Below are 18,391 nucleotides of genomic sequence, written 5' to 3' on the forward strand. Positions count from 1 at the left end.
TTAGATTACCCTCCTCTTGTTCACACCCATGAGCACATAAGGACCGCCCCTTCCTAACTCCTACTGTCGATACAATCGGGAGCTCCACTCTCCCACAGTGCTCCTTCCAAACCTCAGAGCAGACAGGTCTGCCACTGAAATATCCTTCACCCAAGCGGCCATTTCAGCGCCTGATGATGTGGCTTGTCAGCAATGAGCCCTACAGTAGTTGCATACCCTGCCTGTGTCTTAAATATACCACTATACAAAGGCTCCCATTTCCTGAAAGTAATATTAGGCACTGATGTTGTCCGTCAAGCAATAAAGGTGTACTTGTTCTGTAAAATAATCGGGAGCAATGTGGCTTGGATAGGGCTGACGCGTTTTGGTGCGAAGTATTACATCACATTTTATATCTTTTCATGGATGAGGTCATTAAAGTGGATGTGATTTGTGATGCAATGCCTTCAATAATGAATCTTTTTGATTTCCTTGGTATTGAACTGTTACTTTTGGTTAAGTGTGACTGCAAACCATAATATCATAAAATTACCTTTAACCTAATAGAAACATGTAGCGTGTGTATGCGTGCGTGCATGTGTATGTGATAGGCTATAATGGCATAGCTGGACATTGTTTGCATTTTTATCGCTTTCTCCTAAGGACCATCCTGTAAGATTTTATTTTGTTTTATGTAATCTGCTTATTTACATTGGAAACAAGCACACTGATTCTAACATCTGAAATAATCCAATTGGAATGATTTTATTTCCATACTTGATTGTAGTTTGACCTCCGTTCCATGAGTGACTTTTACATAGGGCAAATGAACGTTCACAGAACGCTCGTTCCCGATAATTGCCCTGTGTAAACATGGCAATGATCAGCTGATGAACGCGCAAACGCTCGTTCATCGGCTGATTGCATCATTTTAAATGCCGAAACTATTATAGTTGTCGGCAGCACATCTCCCTGTGTAAACAGGGAAACGTGCCTCCAACATGATAAAAATGTATGGGGAAGAAGAGCGATCAGAGTAACGAGCGCTCATTCTCATACCAGCTCCTTGTGACAGGAGCAAACGAGCGCCGATCAACGAGCTGTCTCGTTAATTGGCGCTCGTTTACACGGCTCAGGTCAGGCTGTGTAATGTCTCCCAAGTTACAAAAAGTGTTAACATGATAAGTTGTTTTTACATCGCAATATCAAATTTAACAGAATTTGTTTATCACCAAGTTTAAATATGTTCACGTCACCCTTCATGATCCATTGTGCAACACCAGCTGCAATCTCTGAGTTTTCGACTCATCCAGTGTAAGTTAGAATAGAGATAAGCAGCAATATAGGGCCCAGAAAGTGAGGCCTGAACCAGACCACCCTCAAACACAGATACCCCGTTCTGGTCAGCTCTTGAATGGTGTATGTTTCAATGTCAGGCAGGCACTATAAAGAACAGTGCCTTTTGTGTATTGATGAAGGAAAGGGTGGATTTTGTCACTGGTGGTGATTTGATGGATGCTAAAGATCTGTACCCGGGGTGGAGCCTAAATATTTATTGTGCTATGAGCCCTGCCTGCACACACTGATGTTGATTTTTATGTTATTGCCCAGCAATTTCTTCGTAAAATAACTTACATGTTACTGAGATCAGTCTGGGAGTGGCATCGGGCGCATGCACATAGCGCACATGAAGCCGAGGAGAGTATACTGTGCATGCACAGTAAAGCGGGACTTTCTGTCCTAGTCTTCATGTGCGCAATGCGAATGTGCCCGATTCTGTTGGACTCCTCTCAGTAACTAGAAAGTTATTTTACTAACTATTGCCTAAATGTCCCTTTTGACCTGGGCATGTTTGGAACACTAAACCAGGGCCGGCCATAGGATAGGTGGCACCCCGTGCAAAATTATCTTTTGGCACCCCACCACCCTTAATAAAAAGAAAATGCCCCATAAAGAAGTATAATGCCCCCCACAGTCGAATACCCTATATAGTGCCCCCACACAGTATAATGCCCCTTAGTGCCCCCCATACAGTATAATAATATTTAATATAGTATAACCCCTTCAAGGACACTGTTTTGTCTCACAATTGTGCCCACACAGTATTATGCTTCCGAAGTGCCACGCACAGAATATTGCCCCCTGTAGTGTCCCTACACAGTGTAATGTCCACTGACTGGCATACAGAATAATGCCTCCCTGTAGACAGTTCCATAATCACCCACCTCCTCCTTGAAGACAGTGCCCCCCCAAACAAAATTAATTGTACTCACCTAGGCCCCATTCCCATGACTAACTGAGCTGTTCCACAACGCCGTCGACGGGATCCTTGCATAGGCCGTCGTGATCCTGTAGCCTAGTAAAGTTTCCCAACCTTTTCGGACTCTAGGCCCCCCACTCTCTCCAAAATGACCATCAGCCCGCCACTCTCGCTAAAATGACCATTAGCCCGCCACTCACAGATGCCCCTACAGATAGTGCCACACAGCCTCCTTCTAGATAGTGCCACACAGCCCCTTTCTAGGTAGCGCCACTGTAGCTCCCTGAAGGAGCGGAATCCCTGTGTGTCCGGTGATTCTGCTCCTGGACGGAGTACTTGATGTGTCTGTCCATATATGGACAGTGATGTCAGGGGCTTCTCCTAGAGTGGAATCCTCGGTCACAGGCAACGCTGTGGATGGGGACTCCTCTTCAGGAGTTGCCCCTGATGTCACTATCCATCAGGTACTCTGTCCAAGAGCAGAATCCCCGGCCACACAGGGATTCCGCTCCTTCAGGGAGCTACAGTGGTGCTAGTAAATAGCAGAGCAGGGAGATACCTGCCTGCTCTGCTATAGTGTTCAATAGTATTTGCGTCCTAAGGACGCAGGTACTATTGAAAGTGGCGTCGCTACCGCTGTAGCAGCCACAGCGGCTGCTAGCGGCGCCGCCGCCGGCCATGAAGGGGCCTGCCCCAATGAGCGCCCTCATGCCTGGTGTCTCTGCTAGCAGCAACTATGGCTGCTACAGATGTGGTATACCGCGGGCGCCGAGTCGCGTAGGGAGGGGGGCTCTAGGAGCTGGCGTTGGTTTTGGCGCCCTTTGGTCACGGCGGCGCCCTTTCTCTCTCTCCCGCTCCTCGGGCCACGGAACCAGTGAAATAAAGATGGTACTTACAGGATACACTGTTCTCTGTCCCCTGGAGTGTTATGTGGTGTACCCCGAAATAAAGATGTTCCAGGAGACAGGGTTCGATAGCTTTCACAGTAGATTTTACTGGGCACAATACGCTTGATGGTTACATTGGTTACAGCATAAGACAGGAGGTTGAGGTGGTAGTTGAACAGGCTCGCTCGCGGCACAATTTACTTCAGCATCAAACATGGCGGTTACAATCTTCCACATAGAATGGAGGCATAATTCCTTATAGTAAATCTCAATCCTCTGCTTCTCTATGGATAAAACCCAGGAGCAACTCCACTTTGCTGTTACCTCAACTGCTCACTCTCCAACTCTTCTCAGCAACTGCCTTCTCCAACTGCCTCAGGACTCTCCTCTATCCCCTAAGCTCCTCCCACCTTCTGGAAACTTCCCCCGTATCTGACACTCCTGCATAAGCTGTAAAACAGTGCATTGCAAATTCACATTTACTTCTTTAAAGTGACAGTACCTAATAATTGGAAAAAGGTCATAAAATACAATTACAATACATTATCTTTATAGTAATGTCTTGGGGACATTACACAGATGTAACGACGCCACTGAGAGAAGAAGCTCCCCGGCGGAAAGGCGGATGCTGGGCCCAGGCGCTTCTGAAACACAAGCTGGGGAAGGGAGCCAGAGCAGCGCCCCCTTCCACCTGCAGGAGTGATGTGCCTGTGCAATGGCACAGGTCGCACACCCCTAAGGCCGGCCCTGCACTAAACCCTCACTGTATACCGACATGTTGGGGGTTTAGTGGCTGCAAAACTACTGATAGGGGTAGTCTTAGAAACTGTGCCAGGGCTGAGTCTGGTATTGAAGCTCAGCCCCATTCAAGTTTCCAGCCTTGTATCTGTTGCCTTTATTATCTTTCTGACGTTTCTTTGAAGCAAATGTACAACACAAAGCAGTTTGTTAATCTATCTTTTTGCATCTATTTTGTTTTCAGACAAAAATCTCTTGTATGGGCGACCAGCAGTGTTATATAAAACTAAATACAGTGTGCTCTACCAGAGTGATTTTGTAAGTGGTTACAGTGAATCATTGCAGATGCCGCTCTGGACATCGTATACAGTGTCAAAACAGGTCAGTATGTTGTAATGATAGGTCAAGTTCTATCGCACTGATAAACTTCAGCCTAGCGCTTCATGCTTCCACTTAAAAAGGTTCTTCGCTTTGGACTATCTGTTTGTTAGCTAGAAGGGTCTCCTGACATTAAGCTGAACACAGTGTCCCCCTTCTAGGACCCCCTAGCGATCAGCTGTAATCTGTAATGAAACCTGTTAGTAAGTGTTCAGTTTCTCTGCAGCGCCACCAGAGGAGAAGTTAAGCATTACACAGTTTGTATTGTCTGTGTAATACAGGACAGGACAGGTCCTCCAGAGTGGGAGACGCTCTTTGTAACCACTTTGGTCAAGAGATGAGGATCCGGAACTGTGGCCCTCCCTCTATTAATATAGAATTCCTTAATATAAAAATGGGTATATAATATGGGTACATTTTTGGGTATATAAAAATGGGGTTTCTAAATGGGACTACCCCTTTTCAAAGAGCGTCTGTCACCATAATGCACAATCTAATTTACCTGAATGTTTACAAGGAGATATATCATAAATGAATACTCAGAACACCCCATCTTTCGTTTTACATGGGATACCATATTACGGAGGTATTCTCCCTGAGAAACATTGCTTCTGGGGCAGAATAACCCTATAATACAGCACCAGAAGTAGCACATGAAGTGCCTACACTTTATTTTAAGGATCCACAGGGACACCATACAACTTTTTGTATGCAGCTCTGCTGTGTGCAGGACGTCCAACTCTTCCTAAATTTTATTTGGGGTCCTGTCAAATGGGGAGAAAGTAAACGGCTTCTTTTTTTTCTCCTAAATCATAGGAAATGGAGGTGGAAATCCCTCCCCACTACCTCCCTCTTGAGGCTTTTTTCTCAGACTCAGGGCATACCTACAAGGGGTGAAGCAGTTCTTGTCGCACCTGGGCCCTAGTGCCTGTGGCCACTTAAAGGGTTTTCCCAAAATCATAAATTCCACCTACCCACCGCATTGAGGAGGAGCTTGAATGGAGTGGCAGTCGAGCATGCTCCTGCCATTCCATTCACTATCTCTGAGAATGATGGAAACTGCCCAGGGCTGTACTCTACTGTGTCTGTCATTCCCATAGGCATTGAATGGAGCGGCAGCATGCATGCTCGACCGACTCTCTATTCGATGTCCTCCTCACTGCGGTTGAGATCCTGTTTTCATGATCAGTGTGACCCCCAGCGATCAGAAAATTTTGATAATTTATGATTTTGGGAATATACCTTTTAAGAGGACAACAGTACTATAAATAAGACTTCATGGTTCAGATTACAGATTTTGCATCAAGGCCCAGGAGCATCAAGTTACTATTTTTACCTTAGTCTATAATGGAAATCAGATCTCAATGCACTTATTTCTTGGTGAGCTTGGGATGGATTTGTGCTGATATTCAGTAGCCACCCTGAAAAGGCAGATTAGCAGTATAAAGCATGGGGGAGGGACAGAGCAGCATTTTGGCGATCCAGGTGTGGGTCTTATTTATATTGCTTATTTAGCGCCAACATATTCTGCAGTGCTGTACAAACGTTGTCCTCACTCACATTAGTCCCTGTCACAATCTAAATTCCCTATTGTCAAACACCTACCAGTATGTTTTTTTTTGACCTGTGCATGGGTTTCTTCTGGGTACTCCGGTTTTCTTCCAAACACTTGGAGAACATACAAACTCCATGCAGAAGTTGTCCTTGGTCATATTTGAACCCAGGACTGCAAGTGCGAACCACTTCACCACGGTGCCAGGCTACCTCCGATACCAAGAAGCAATGTGGCCGAGCTACAGGCAATGCTCTTACTGGAGGATAAGCTATTCGAGAGCAAGAGGCCCATATAGATTTTTTTTATTTTTTTTTTGCACGGGAGCCCTCTTCTGTGTCCGCCCCTGGTCCTAACAGAACAGAGCTAAAAAAATTAAAATAAGAACATATATAAAAATTAAGCCAACTCTGAAGATAATATAGCTTGACTTTGTTCCTGAAGTATGAAAGGAAACCCAAATGTATAAAATTATCATATATAAAGTTCTTGCGCATGTTGCCCAGGTCTGATTCTTACCTATGGCACAGTGGTTGACATCGATACTCAATAACTACTTGTTATTAATTTGCTATACAGGGATGTAGCTATAGATGGTGGAGAAAGTAGCTGTTGCACTCTGTCATATAAGAAGACACCAGTATTATAAATGGCACAAAGTAGTGGAGGGGAAGGGGTCCTATTACAGATTTAGTATTGAGGGCTATGTACACTTTTTAAAAACCAAACAGACCGATTAACTTTTCTTTAAAACTTTTTATAAAAATGGGTATTGGTGCCTTTGCAACTTTCTACTTACTTTTTACTAAAAATAATTTTAACTCTTTGAGATACAGCTGCTTTGTATCCTGTATACAGAGCAGCTTTATCGAGTGCTGAAACCTGTATCCGTCAGGTCAGCGGGACTGCCTGGTTCAGTGACAGCGGGTCCTCGGGTCTTTATAAAATAAAAAAAAGTTTTCAAAAAGGTGTACATAGCCTATTTACCTTGCACAGTCCTTTAAATTACCCCTTACAACTTGCTGGTATAATGGTCTCTTATTACATTGTACATTTTCCTTCCAACTCAGGCTGAAGTATCTGGCATCCCGGATTATTTATCAAACTGTGTAAGGCTCGACCCACGCATTTCTCCAGGCAACAGTCAAAGCTGTTCAGCTTACAAGGCAGATAAACAGATGTCCTATGGATTCCTCTTCCCACCTCGTGAGTTTTATCTCGGCATTTGAGATATCTTTGTGTGTATTTGGTATTTAATTAACCTTGTATATGGGAAGATTATTTTATGCTGCTGTCAGTTGTAGCGCTGATGAGACTGAACAGTTCAGGGCGCAGCCTTCACATTTTATCTAATGTTCTGTGTAAAAGGCTACAGAGTGATTTTGAAATGCTCATGCTGGAGTGAACCAATAGTGAGACTCTTTGTACGAAAAAAAGATGTTTGCTTTTCATTTTTCCTTTTTTTGTTCTTTTAGAAACCACGCCAATTTTGTCCATTTCTGGAATTGCAGCTTGGCCCAAATAAAATGTAATGACCGTACTCTGCAATACCAGAAACAACCCATGGACAAGAGCGGCACTGTTTTTGAGGAAAATAAGTCAGACACTTTTTTTTTTTTTAATCTTGGGCTAACCTGTTAATTATATAAAGGTTTTCACTTTCTGAAGGTGTTTTTTTTTTTTTTTAAAGGGGTATTTCACATCATGGATAAAATTAAAGGGAGACTCTGATCTGCAACAGTTTCCCTTTTATCGTATATATTCTATTAAAAAAAAAAAGATGCAGAGCAGCACTCTGTGGGTGGAAAATGGTGTTTATTCACCCAATGTTTCACCTCTTCTATAGAGGGATTTTATTTTTCTGCATCTACTCCAGAGGGGTGAGGTCAGGCTTCCTGAAGCTTTGCACCTGGCTCATATATACAGTGCATCTCCGTCTTTTCTTTAAATTTTGGAATGAATATGTATGTGTGTGTGTATAGTAATGTGCAAAAGTGTTAATAGTTTTTTGTCCATTAACAAAATACAAAGTGAATGAACAGAAGAGAAATCTAAACCAAGTCAATATTTGGTGTGACCACCCTTTGCCTTCAAAACAGCATCAATTCTTCTAGGTACTTGCACACAGTTTTTGAAGGAACTCATCAGGGAGGTTGTTTCAAACATTTTGGAGAACTAACCACAGATCTCCTGCGGATGTCTGTTCCTCAAATCTTTCTGTGTCTTTATGTGGAGGCCATATCATCACTTTCAGGGCTCCTTGTTCTTCTTTACGCTGAAGATAGTTCTTAATGACTGGCTGTATGTTTGGGGTCGTTGTCCTACTGCAGAATAAGTTTGGAGCCAATCAGACACCTCCCTGATGATATTACATGATGGATAAGTATCTGCCGGTATTTCTCAGCATTGAGGACACCATTAATTCAGACCAAATCCCCAACTCCATTTGCTGAATTGCAGCCACAAACTTGCAAGGAGCCTCCACCCTGCTTCACTGTTACCTGCAAACACATTATTGTACCGCTTTCCAGACCTTCGGCGAACAAACTACTTTGTTACAGCCAAATATTTCACATTTTGACTCATCGCTCCAAAGCACCTGTTGCCATTTTTCTGCAACCCAGTTCCTATGTTTTTGTGCATGGCTGAGTCACTTGGCCTTGTTTCGACGTCGCAGGTCTGGCTTTTTGGCCGCCGTTCTTCAATGAAGACCACTACTAGTAGACTTCTCCGAACAGTAGATGGGTGTACCTAGGTCCCACTGGACCCTTCTGCCAGTTCTAAGTTGCTGGCACTGCTGGACATTTTCTGATTTCGAAGGGAAGTAAGCATGATATATCTTTGATTTGCTGCACTAAGTTTCCTTGGCTGACCACTGCGTCTAAGGTCCTCAACGTTGCCTGTTTTTTGGGCTTCAAAAGAGCTTGAACAGCACATCTTGAAACCCCAGTCTGCTTTGAATTCTTTGCCTGGGAGAGACGTTGCTTATGCAGTATAATTGTCTTGTTGCTCTGCCCAGTCTTGCCATGGTGGACCTGTGACCTAAAACGGTCTTCCACAACCTCACCTTTGTACTCTTGCAGAGTTTGACTGTTCCTCACGCAGTTTTAAAGGGAATGTGTTGCCAGCAAAACATGTTTTTTTTTTTTTTTTTTAGTTAAACAATTAGTGTATAGGTGATTAAACATTGTTCTAATTTTTTATTTTTTTTCACGAGTCAGGAAATATTATAAATTGGATTCTAATTTATAATATTTCCCATTGCTGGTCACTAGATGGAGCCATTCCCAAAATTTCAGCATTGCATGTGGTAAAGCAACCACATTGCTTTATGCTGCAAAATTGGGTAAAAAGCCCTCGCTCTAGTGAGCTCTCAGCATCCCCCCCTCCTTTATCCTGGCTAGTGCCGGGAGAAACGAGGGGTTTGAACGGTCTAACCTCCTACACTGTGTGTCGCCATTTTTTGAGCTAACACACAGTGTAGAAGGTTTACATACAGTAGTATACACACGCTGAACACAAACATACATAGAAATCCCTTACCTGCTCCAGTCGCCGCCGCTCCCTCCGGTCCATCCGCTCCGTCTGCTGCCGCTGCTCCATGTGCACAAGTCCGGAAGCCGCGACCGGAAGTAGTAATCTTACTATCCGGCCGCGACTTCCGGTCCACAGGAAAATGGCGCCAGACGGCGCGCATTTCAAATTGAACTGTGTGGGAGCGGCGCATGCGCCGTTCCCACAAAGCGGCGTACATGTTAGTGGATGGAACGGGCCCCGTTCGCAGTCCCTATGGGACTGGAGCTGCCGTATTCCATGTCTGTATGTGTCGTTAATCGACACATACAGAAATGGAAAAAAAAATGGCAGCCCACATAGGGAAGAAAAAGTTTAAAAATTAGAAAAAGTAACACATAAACACACAAATTAATCCAAACGTTTTTAATAAAGCACTAACATCTTTAACATATTAAAAAAAAAAAAATTGTGGTGACACTGTTCCTTTAAGCCCCCAACACAGGAGTTTCTGTTACAGTTAATGACTGCTTCAAACGACATATAAAAATTATGATCATTATCACCTGTTTGGTACAATTAGTTAATCATACACATGACTATATTCCTACAAAATCCATGACTTTGTGCAAGTGTACCTAGAAGAATTTATGCTGTTTTTGAAGACAAAGGGTGGTCACACCAAAAATTGATTTGATTTCGATTTCTCTTCTGTTCATTCACTGTCATTTTATCAATTCACAAAATGCAAACTATTAACACTTCTATTTTTGAAAGCATTCTTACTTTGCAGCATTTTTCCACAACTGCCTACAACTTTTGCACAGTACTGTATATATTAAAACTTTTGAGTTTTCTACTTGCTAAGCAGTGGCTTTATATGTTTGCCCATTGACTGGAAGTAGGCACCGAATCTACTGGGTGACTGTTGAATTTCCATGATCCTGTGGAGATCGGTGTAGTCCCCCACTTCACAATAAAAACACAGGTGGCTCGCATTGATGATGCCCTCCCCGCATCACCACAACAGGATTTCTTCTAGGAAGCTAGTTGTCTGTCTAGAGCATGGGGCAAGATAATGGAAGGTTAGGGGCGTAGCTATGGAAGTGCGGAGGTAGCAATTGCTCCCGACCCCTGGTGCTTGAGGGTGGCCAAAGGCCCTTCTGCCACATAAGAATACACCAGTATTTTAAATCGTACATGGTAGTTGGGGGGCCCTGTTACAGAATTGCTTTGGGGACCAAGTTCTTCAAAGTGCGCCTCTTTAAAAGGTAATTTAAAAAGTATTTTTTTTGTTTCAATGGAATGAATGAGAATGAGTTTTTCGTTCGGAATAGGGGGTGACCCAAAACTCTCATTGTCCTAAACCAAGCAGGTCCCAGAGCCATCCATAGCACCAGGACCTGTTTGCGTTGTAAGAATGGCACTTTACAAAAAAAGAGCAAGTCGTTTAATTTGGTGCAAATTGCACCAACTATGTCAGAATAAAGCACGCTACGTAATGGTGCAACTAACTCCTTAGGAGACATTTCTTACTAATCCATAATAAATTTGTAGGTTGTGTCTTTAGGTTACCAAACCAGACAAGCCCTTTAAAAAGGGAGTAAGTCTTTTATAAATATGGCTCATGTAACGAACACTACTTTTTAATTTGGTAAATGCCTCATGTTAATTGGATGTGAATTCTACCCCTGTGAGATTGTGTTCTCCCACCGGGAGCTTTGTACGGTAGACCAAAAGCTATGAACCTACCACAACTAGAAAATAACTTTGCATTGTCTATTCTGTAGTAATATCCATTGTGTTTTACTTGTGTCTATATTTAATGCATTTTTCATTTTTTCAGAATTAAGTTCTTCTGCTGATGCCAAATATGACGCTTTTCTCATTACTAATGTCATTCCCATATACCCTGCCTTTAAAAGTAAGTGGCGCTACGGAGGTTGAGTTTATTTTCACAGTCTGGCCAATGAGATTTTGTATTTTTAATGTAAAGCTGTAACTTGTTAAAGGAGAAATACAGGTTATTAAAATGTTTCACTAATGTCTGAAAATATTCTGAAATAAAATAGAATCCGTACTCCCCTATTCTTTCCCCTGGCGATCCAGCGCTGGCGGTCCTCCCAAGGTTTATTTACATGTGAGCAGCATGTGACTGCTGCAGCCAATCAGAGGGCTCAGCAGTCTTGTTTTTTTATTACTGGCATGAACGTCACTACTGAGGCCTCTGATTGGATGCTGCCCACATGTAAAACACCAGGAGTACTGCCAGTAATGGATGGCCGGGGAAAGAATAGGTGAGTACTGCTTTTTTTTTTCAAAATTGTTTTTATTAACATTTTCCAATAAGGGGTACAAAAAAGTAAAAAGGGGAGGATGGGGAATGAGAAATATCCAAAATATCAATAAAGATAAAATAAAGGGATAAAAAAATAAAAATTTAAAAAACACAACAAAATAAAAAGTTAATAAAAAGAGGGGAGGTGGGAGGGGGCCAAAAACATAAGTCATAACCATTACTATTAAGCTCGCTATATCCATAGATCCAATAGGTCCGGTGAGTGGATCTACATATTAGGCAAATGACAGGCTCCCCCCTCCTCGCCGGGTTTTCAACCCCAGTGTGAACGAAAGCATGGGCATGGAACCAGCCAATTACCCTTTGCCAGTCCCACCGATATGTTATCCAAAAGAATTCTCAGAGGAAGGAGAGCACCATTAAGCAGATCAGAGGCGTGACCCCCGCAGGCATCCTATTACTCCGAATCCCTGACAACTCATCAACTCATAGTAAACACACATTACAATATAGGTGTATTCCCCATGAGTAACTGTTCTTGAAACCATATAGTGGTGTCAAAGCAGTGTTTTATTTTAATTTGCACATTCCGCGGGAGGAATGAAATAAAGGATTCCCAGTTGTCGAAAAATTGTTTGATCCTTTGCTCTTTATGGAGAGATGCTTCCATCCAATCCATCTTCAACAGATAAGAGTTTGTCAAGAAACATTTTCAATGGCGGGGCCTGATCGTGAAGCCAGGTTTGTAGGATAGCCTTTACCCCTACTGCTGCCACGTAGTGCAGTAGTCTGTGTGCCCCGGGGGAACAGTGGTGCGTATCAGGGTCCAGGTACCCAAAGAATGCCCATAACGCTGTATCAGGAACAAAGTTTGTGAGGTGTTCAGAGGTGAATAATTGTATTCTGGACCAAAAAGTTTTGATACTTGGGCAGGACCATAGACAGTGATAGAGGTTAGCTTCTGGTGTGTGGCATTTGAAGCAATGCGAGGTGTGATAGATGCCAATTTTGTGCCCTATATGCGGTGTTGGGTATGACCTGCTTTTTTTTTTAATTTTTTTTTTTTATTGCAGGACATTTGCATCTATTAGTAAGAAAAAATTAAAAAGTGTAACAACCCGGATAACCCGTTTATATCCGGGTCTCCATTATGATGTATAGGTTCCTTAATCAGATCTACTATAATGGGGTCCTATACAAATCAAAGCTGAAAATCAATAGCAAAACTTTTAATATTCAGCTTTCTTTGAGAAATAATATAATAACATCATAATGTAAATTTTTTTTATTTTGATTCAGGGATCTGGAACTATTTTCAAAGAGTCTTGATAAAACGACTTGCATCAGAAAGGAATGGAGTCAACGTCCTTGCCGGACCTATCTTTGACTACGACTACGATGGCTTATACGACACCCCCGACAAGATTAAAACGTAAGATGGCCTTCTTTATAAATGGTCTTCCTTTTCAGTTTAGTTTTATTTTTGTGAATAAGGGAGGGTTTCTACACTACGATTATGTGAAGATCTGGCTTTTGAGACCATTATTATTTGGTTCGTATATGATTTTACAAAACGCTTACATTGTAAAATTTTCCGATGCAATGCGAATGATTCTTTTATGACTTTGAGCGCAGTTTGTCATTCTCTGTTTCCACTCCACCATAGACTTGTATGATGAGACAAATTTTAATGGGTACAATTAATTTCAGTTACGATTATAGTCACTCAAGGGCATTTACATGCAATTATTATTGAAGCTCTTATCAAAAATAGTTGTATGGGACAACATTTATTTTTTTTATTTTTTTACAGCCCAACCTCTCCTATTATATGAACAGATCATAATGCAGATTGTGTTGTTTGATAATAATAGGTAACACATTTATTACTTTTTGATATTTAATATGGCCAGCATATTTTCTCAGTGGTTATTACTATTGCCTTTAAGCATAGTGGTCCTAGGTCTTCGAATTAGACCAAGGGCAATGTTTGTATATTCTCATTGTGTAAGACCAGTTTCGAACTAATACAGATGCTAAAAAGCCAACCCTCGTAAGGGTTTCCTCAGTGTCACCCCCCCCCCACTCATGTTTTCAAAATCATCCTGGTAGTTGAATTTTTTTTTTGATGACATTGGTGCCTATTGTTTGAGATTGGGGACAGGGCCCTACTTGATTTATTACAATCTGTGTACAGCACTGTAGAATAGGTTGGGACTATATAAGCAATGTTACTCAATGGCTCCTGGAATATGTAGCTCAAGTTGTAACCCAGACGATAAAGTACTGGAAAGTGGACCTTACAGGTTATTGTTTTTTTTTCCCCCCAATTCAGGTTTGTTGATGGAACAATACCAGTGCCCACACACTACTTCTGTATTATAACCAGCTGTCTAGATTTTAACCAGCCAGCTGACAACTGTGATGGAAGATTATCTGTCACTTCTTTTATCATTCCACACCGGCCAGACAATGATGAAAGCTGCAACGTAAGTCAATGTCTGAATAGTGACAAGCGTGAACACTATCAGTGGTATTAGCTGTTAGGATGTTCGTATACGTCAGTAGTTCTAACACTGACGTTTAATAGTGCGGGTGCTTCTGGGGGACATTTATAAATCCAGCACCGATTTAAAACCAAAACGTAAAAAAATTGCAGTGACCCACTGAATATATTGTATATATGGGCCATTTTTTGACCACTGCAGTTTTTGGTTTTTTAAAAGGACATAGTTCTACTGAGTTTGGGCCCACTGAAGGAACTTCTGTTGGGCCAGTGCATTTCTGCTCTGATCCATTAAGTAGTTGGTTGAATAAATGTCCCACGCTTATGTGAGCTCTTTATTACCAAGCTCTTGGCAAAAAGGGTCGAATTTAAAAAAAATCTTCGAAAGCTGCACCACTTGTCTTCAATTGCAGCTCAGCCCCACTCCATGAATGAGGATGAACTGCAATACCAGATACTGCCTATGGACACGAGTGGTGCTGTTTTTGGGGAAAAATTCTAGGCCGTTTCGTAAACCCTTTAATGTTGCATATGCATATATATATATATATATATATATATATATATATATATATATATATATATATAAATAAAAATAGATTTTCTAGTTGAGAATTATTGATGGAAACTACATACAGATTCCAAAATGCCTCTATGTTATGCTCACAGGAGGAACACTGCAGAGCTACGGCTTTGTTCAGAGTCAAAAATCAACTTTTTGCTTTTTAACCTTGCACAACTAATCCGGGAATGACTCTTGCGGTCCCCTCCATGTCCGTGCAGAGGGACAGATAAAGTGGGCTGCAATGTGGTGTAAGGGCACCACCAAACAGCAGTATAGATCTCGGCTTCCTGGCCACTTTTAAGTATGACCTCATTGTGTAATTGGGGATCGGAGATAACTGAGCACAGACCTGAATTTCCGGGAATGTAGTTGGGCATTAAGACAATGGTTTAAAATAAAAATATTTGAATTTTTATCTAAAGCATTGTCCTCTGAATAATCATATTTTTATTTTGTCAAAATCCTATAGTCGCAGAATGACTTAAAATCTATCATAGTTGGAAAAGGTGTTTCTGGAATCTGTATGAAATTTTCCATCAGATTTGGTACCAATATAAATTCTACACCGATTTACTTGACCGGTAAAGTGAACTTGTCACCTGGAGCAAAAAACCAACCCTTTGTTAGCAGCCAAGACTGGCTTTTATTTCCATATAGTGCTTTTGGCAATTAATGCAAATGAGCCAGAGGAGACAGTTATACGTTATGTCCAACTTTACAACCAGTTAATGAAGCAACTTTGAAACCAGTTTTGAATAAAAATCTCCTGACCTTTTACATCTACTGCTCCTATGCAGTCCTGTGAGTCTTCATAGTAACGGACTACTGGTAAATTTGCCAAGTTACCAAATGTATGCTATAAAGGAGTAGGGGACATATGGAAGAGGGTGTCTGCGGGATCAGACTACACTGGGCTTGTTTGCAGTCTGTAACTGTGGCGACACATAGGTCTGCATAGGTGCTGTATACATTAACTGATATTTTTTTTTATCAAGACTAAAAATGAAGCAACTTTGTAAGTATTCTAGAAGCTTTGGAGCATAAGCAGTGAACTTGTAGTAAATTCATTCACCCTTTGGCAACACTACTTTTTTTTTTTTTTTTTATTTATTTTCACCCAAAAAAATCCAAGGTGACCAGGACACTTTATTCCAATAAAACAATCTGTATATTCTTTGCCAATAAAGAGATGGTTCTGAAATTGTATTAGTCAGCTTTTCATAATATCTATCATATCATGCTTGTGACTGTAAATTAACCAGCATCTAATTGCTCAAAATTTCTAAAAAAGTTACTGTTCTTTTGATGCGTTTCTTGTGCATGTTGGCTTTATAGCTTTGTAGTGCTCAACAAAGAAAGTTGCTAACATGAACTATAGTTACATTTCCGAGTATCTTAAGAGCATACAGAAATGTTGTCTATTTTTGTCAGGCTTTAATATTCTTTGTGTTGACTTGCATACTTGAATAAGACTTGGAAATAAGGGCATTGCATGGGTACACAGTATAAGATGCATGACCATGAGATTATTTTAACATTCGATCATGAATTTAGTTTCCCAAATGGGGAAAAAAACAAAACACAAAAAACAACAAAAACAAACCAACTACCTTCCCAACCATTAGTGTCTGTCTCGAGGGAGAACCTTATCTAGGCAGCACTAGAGTATAAAGGTTTTGTCAACTCTTATCTAAGGTTTTCCTAAAACAAGATATATTCAAATTTTTCATTGCATCAAAAATACGTCCGGGGGAGGTTGGCCACAGAAGTCACAATAAATTAGTCAATCTGAACACTCGCAGATCAAAATCCATTCCATCCGCTTGGAAGTCATTGTTTGCTAGCTAAATCATTCATCTGAAGATATCTTTACATCTTTGCCTATGTTGACAGGCAACAAGGGGTGTACAGAGAGTTGTACACAGATGAGTGGGTGCCCAATTGCAAAAATTAACATAGGGTCTCTTTTTGTTATTGGTTAATGCCACCACATCCTTTTATCTTGAGACAGGAGTACCAATTATTTAGCCTTCTTCCCAACCCTTGCAGGAAAGAATGGCACCATATGGCCCGTGGGCTAATTCCCCTCTTTTTGTATTCTAATGTTTTCCTGCTTATAGAATGGGATCCAAACGTAGATTCACACTGCCCATGGAGATAGGGGGCTGGATATGGTCATAGATGTCATCCCCTTTAAAGCAACCACACATGCTGCCATTATGATACATACTACCTACATACATGGTCACATCACCAAAAACTTTTTGGGAAAAGATTTAAAAAAAAACTAATGTGAAAAAAAATAAAAAAAATGTACCTCCTTATGGAGCAACTGAACATGCTGGCACGTTTTAAGAAATTAACTAATTCTGCATGGCCTGAAGGAAAGACCTTATTAACGATAAATAATTGACAACATCGATGACCTCGTACTAAAAGCACGTAAAGGACACCTACACACACACACACACACTGTGTTTTGTGTTCCGCTTCTCTTCTACATGCCTAATCTTTCCTCATGTATTCATGTTTCCCGTGTCTTCGTTCTATGTGTTTTTTACTACGTTTTGGTGTTTTTTGTTTCCTACACACGTTTGTGTATACAATATATTTATGTCGTCATGTGTCCTGACTAATGGAGATCTTGCCCATATAAATTTCACTCCTATCCTTCATCTAAGTGTAGCATGGAAGGCAATATCTATGCTTTTTCATTGAGTGAGTTTGGCATTTCTTCAAAGTCATCTTACCCAAACTCTAGTCTTTGTTCTAGTAAAAGTCTCCATAGGATGTTTTGCATTTACAAAATTAGCCAAGACATCTTGACACTTAGTTACAAGGTTGAAATAAAGGACACCGGTCCATCAAGTCCAATCTATAATCCTACCTTCACACTGCTTGCGATATAATGCCATAGGGCAAGCATAATTGGCTACGGTTTCATAAAGCTGTAGACCACATATAGTACATAGAAGGTATGTAGGTGACAAATTTGCCAGGCTGTTTTATACCAACACTAATTCAATATCGGCTGCCCAGAAAATCAATAGTATATACCACGCCATGTGGTGTTTTTGATGCTGAGGAGGCCCTACAACATCATAATGGTGGTCTGCTACGGGTATTGCCTTTTAGACTTCCATTGATAGAAATCTCCAACAAGCAAAAAGGAGATTAGGTGCTTTACAAAGCACCATAGCACCTTTTGCACCCATTGACATCCATGATTCTCCTTTATGAACATTGGGCTGGAGCCTTCTACTGATGGAGCTCTCCAAGCAGCACTGAAGGTCTTCAGGTGCTCCTTTAAAAGTGCTGTAGCCCCTTTTATTTTGAGAATTCCTGTGGGTCCCAACCCACAGATGAGTTTATGACCGGTCAACGCATAGCCAATACTTTAAGAATTTGAGAATAAAACTTCTCACATGTGGAAACCATGGTTATTTGGCTGATTTTTCTTCTTCCTAATCTCTATTCGGCCAGGAGGTGCGATTGCATGCTACATTTGTAATTCAAGTATTAGGACAAACTTTTCAGTAGAAAACTTTGTGCTTTTTTTTGTTTGTTTTTATAGTTTGCCAGGCCCGGTCCCCAGAGCTCTTCTAAAGTCAGGTCAAAGGGGATGGTTAGTATGTCTCCTCCTCTTTCTTGTTCATCATAAGGATTGTCTTTAGTTAAACTTTAGCTGACATTTCAACAACCTAAAGGAAAAAT

The 18,391-nt window shown here is 41.2% G+C and overlaps 1 protein-coding gene across 10 annotated transcripts in view; it reads left to right on the forward strand.

Moving 5' to 3' along the window:
* The window catches only part of ENPP2 (ectonucleotide pyrophosphatase/phosphodiesterase 2), a 129,718-nt gene that overhangs the window by 105,724 nt on the left and 5,603 nt on the right, over positions 1-18,391 (forward strand). For 6 of the 10 annotated variants that reach the window (XM_075825789.1, XM_075825788.1, XM_075825793.1 and 3 more), the window contains 6 exons: positions 4,109-4,245; positions 6,865-7,000; positions 11,154-11,231; positions 12,906-13,038; positions 13,942-14,095; positions 18,252-18,302. In XM_075825789.1, coding sequence (XP_075681904.1) covers positions 4,109-4,245; positions 6,865-7,000; positions 11,154-11,231; positions 12,906-13,038; positions 13,942-14,095; positions 18,252-18,302 — 689 coding nt within the window. The remainder of the gene's footprint in view (positions 1-4,108; positions 4,246-6,864; positions 7,001-11,153; positions 11,232-12,905; positions 13,039-13,941; positions 14,096-18,251; positions 18,303-18,391) is intronic. The other 4 variants (XM_075825791.1, XM_075825798.1, XM_075825795.1 and 1 more) reach the window with 1 other exon arrangement.

The sequence above is a fragment of the Rhinoderma darwinii genome, chromosome 5 (genome assembly GCF_050947455.1).
Source record: "Rhinoderma darwinii isolate aRhiDar2 chromosome 5, aRhiDar2.hap1, whole genome shotgun sequence".
Lineage (NCBI taxonomy): Eukaryota > Metazoa > Chordata > Amphibia > Anura > Rhinodermatidae > Rhinoderma > Rhinoderma darwinii.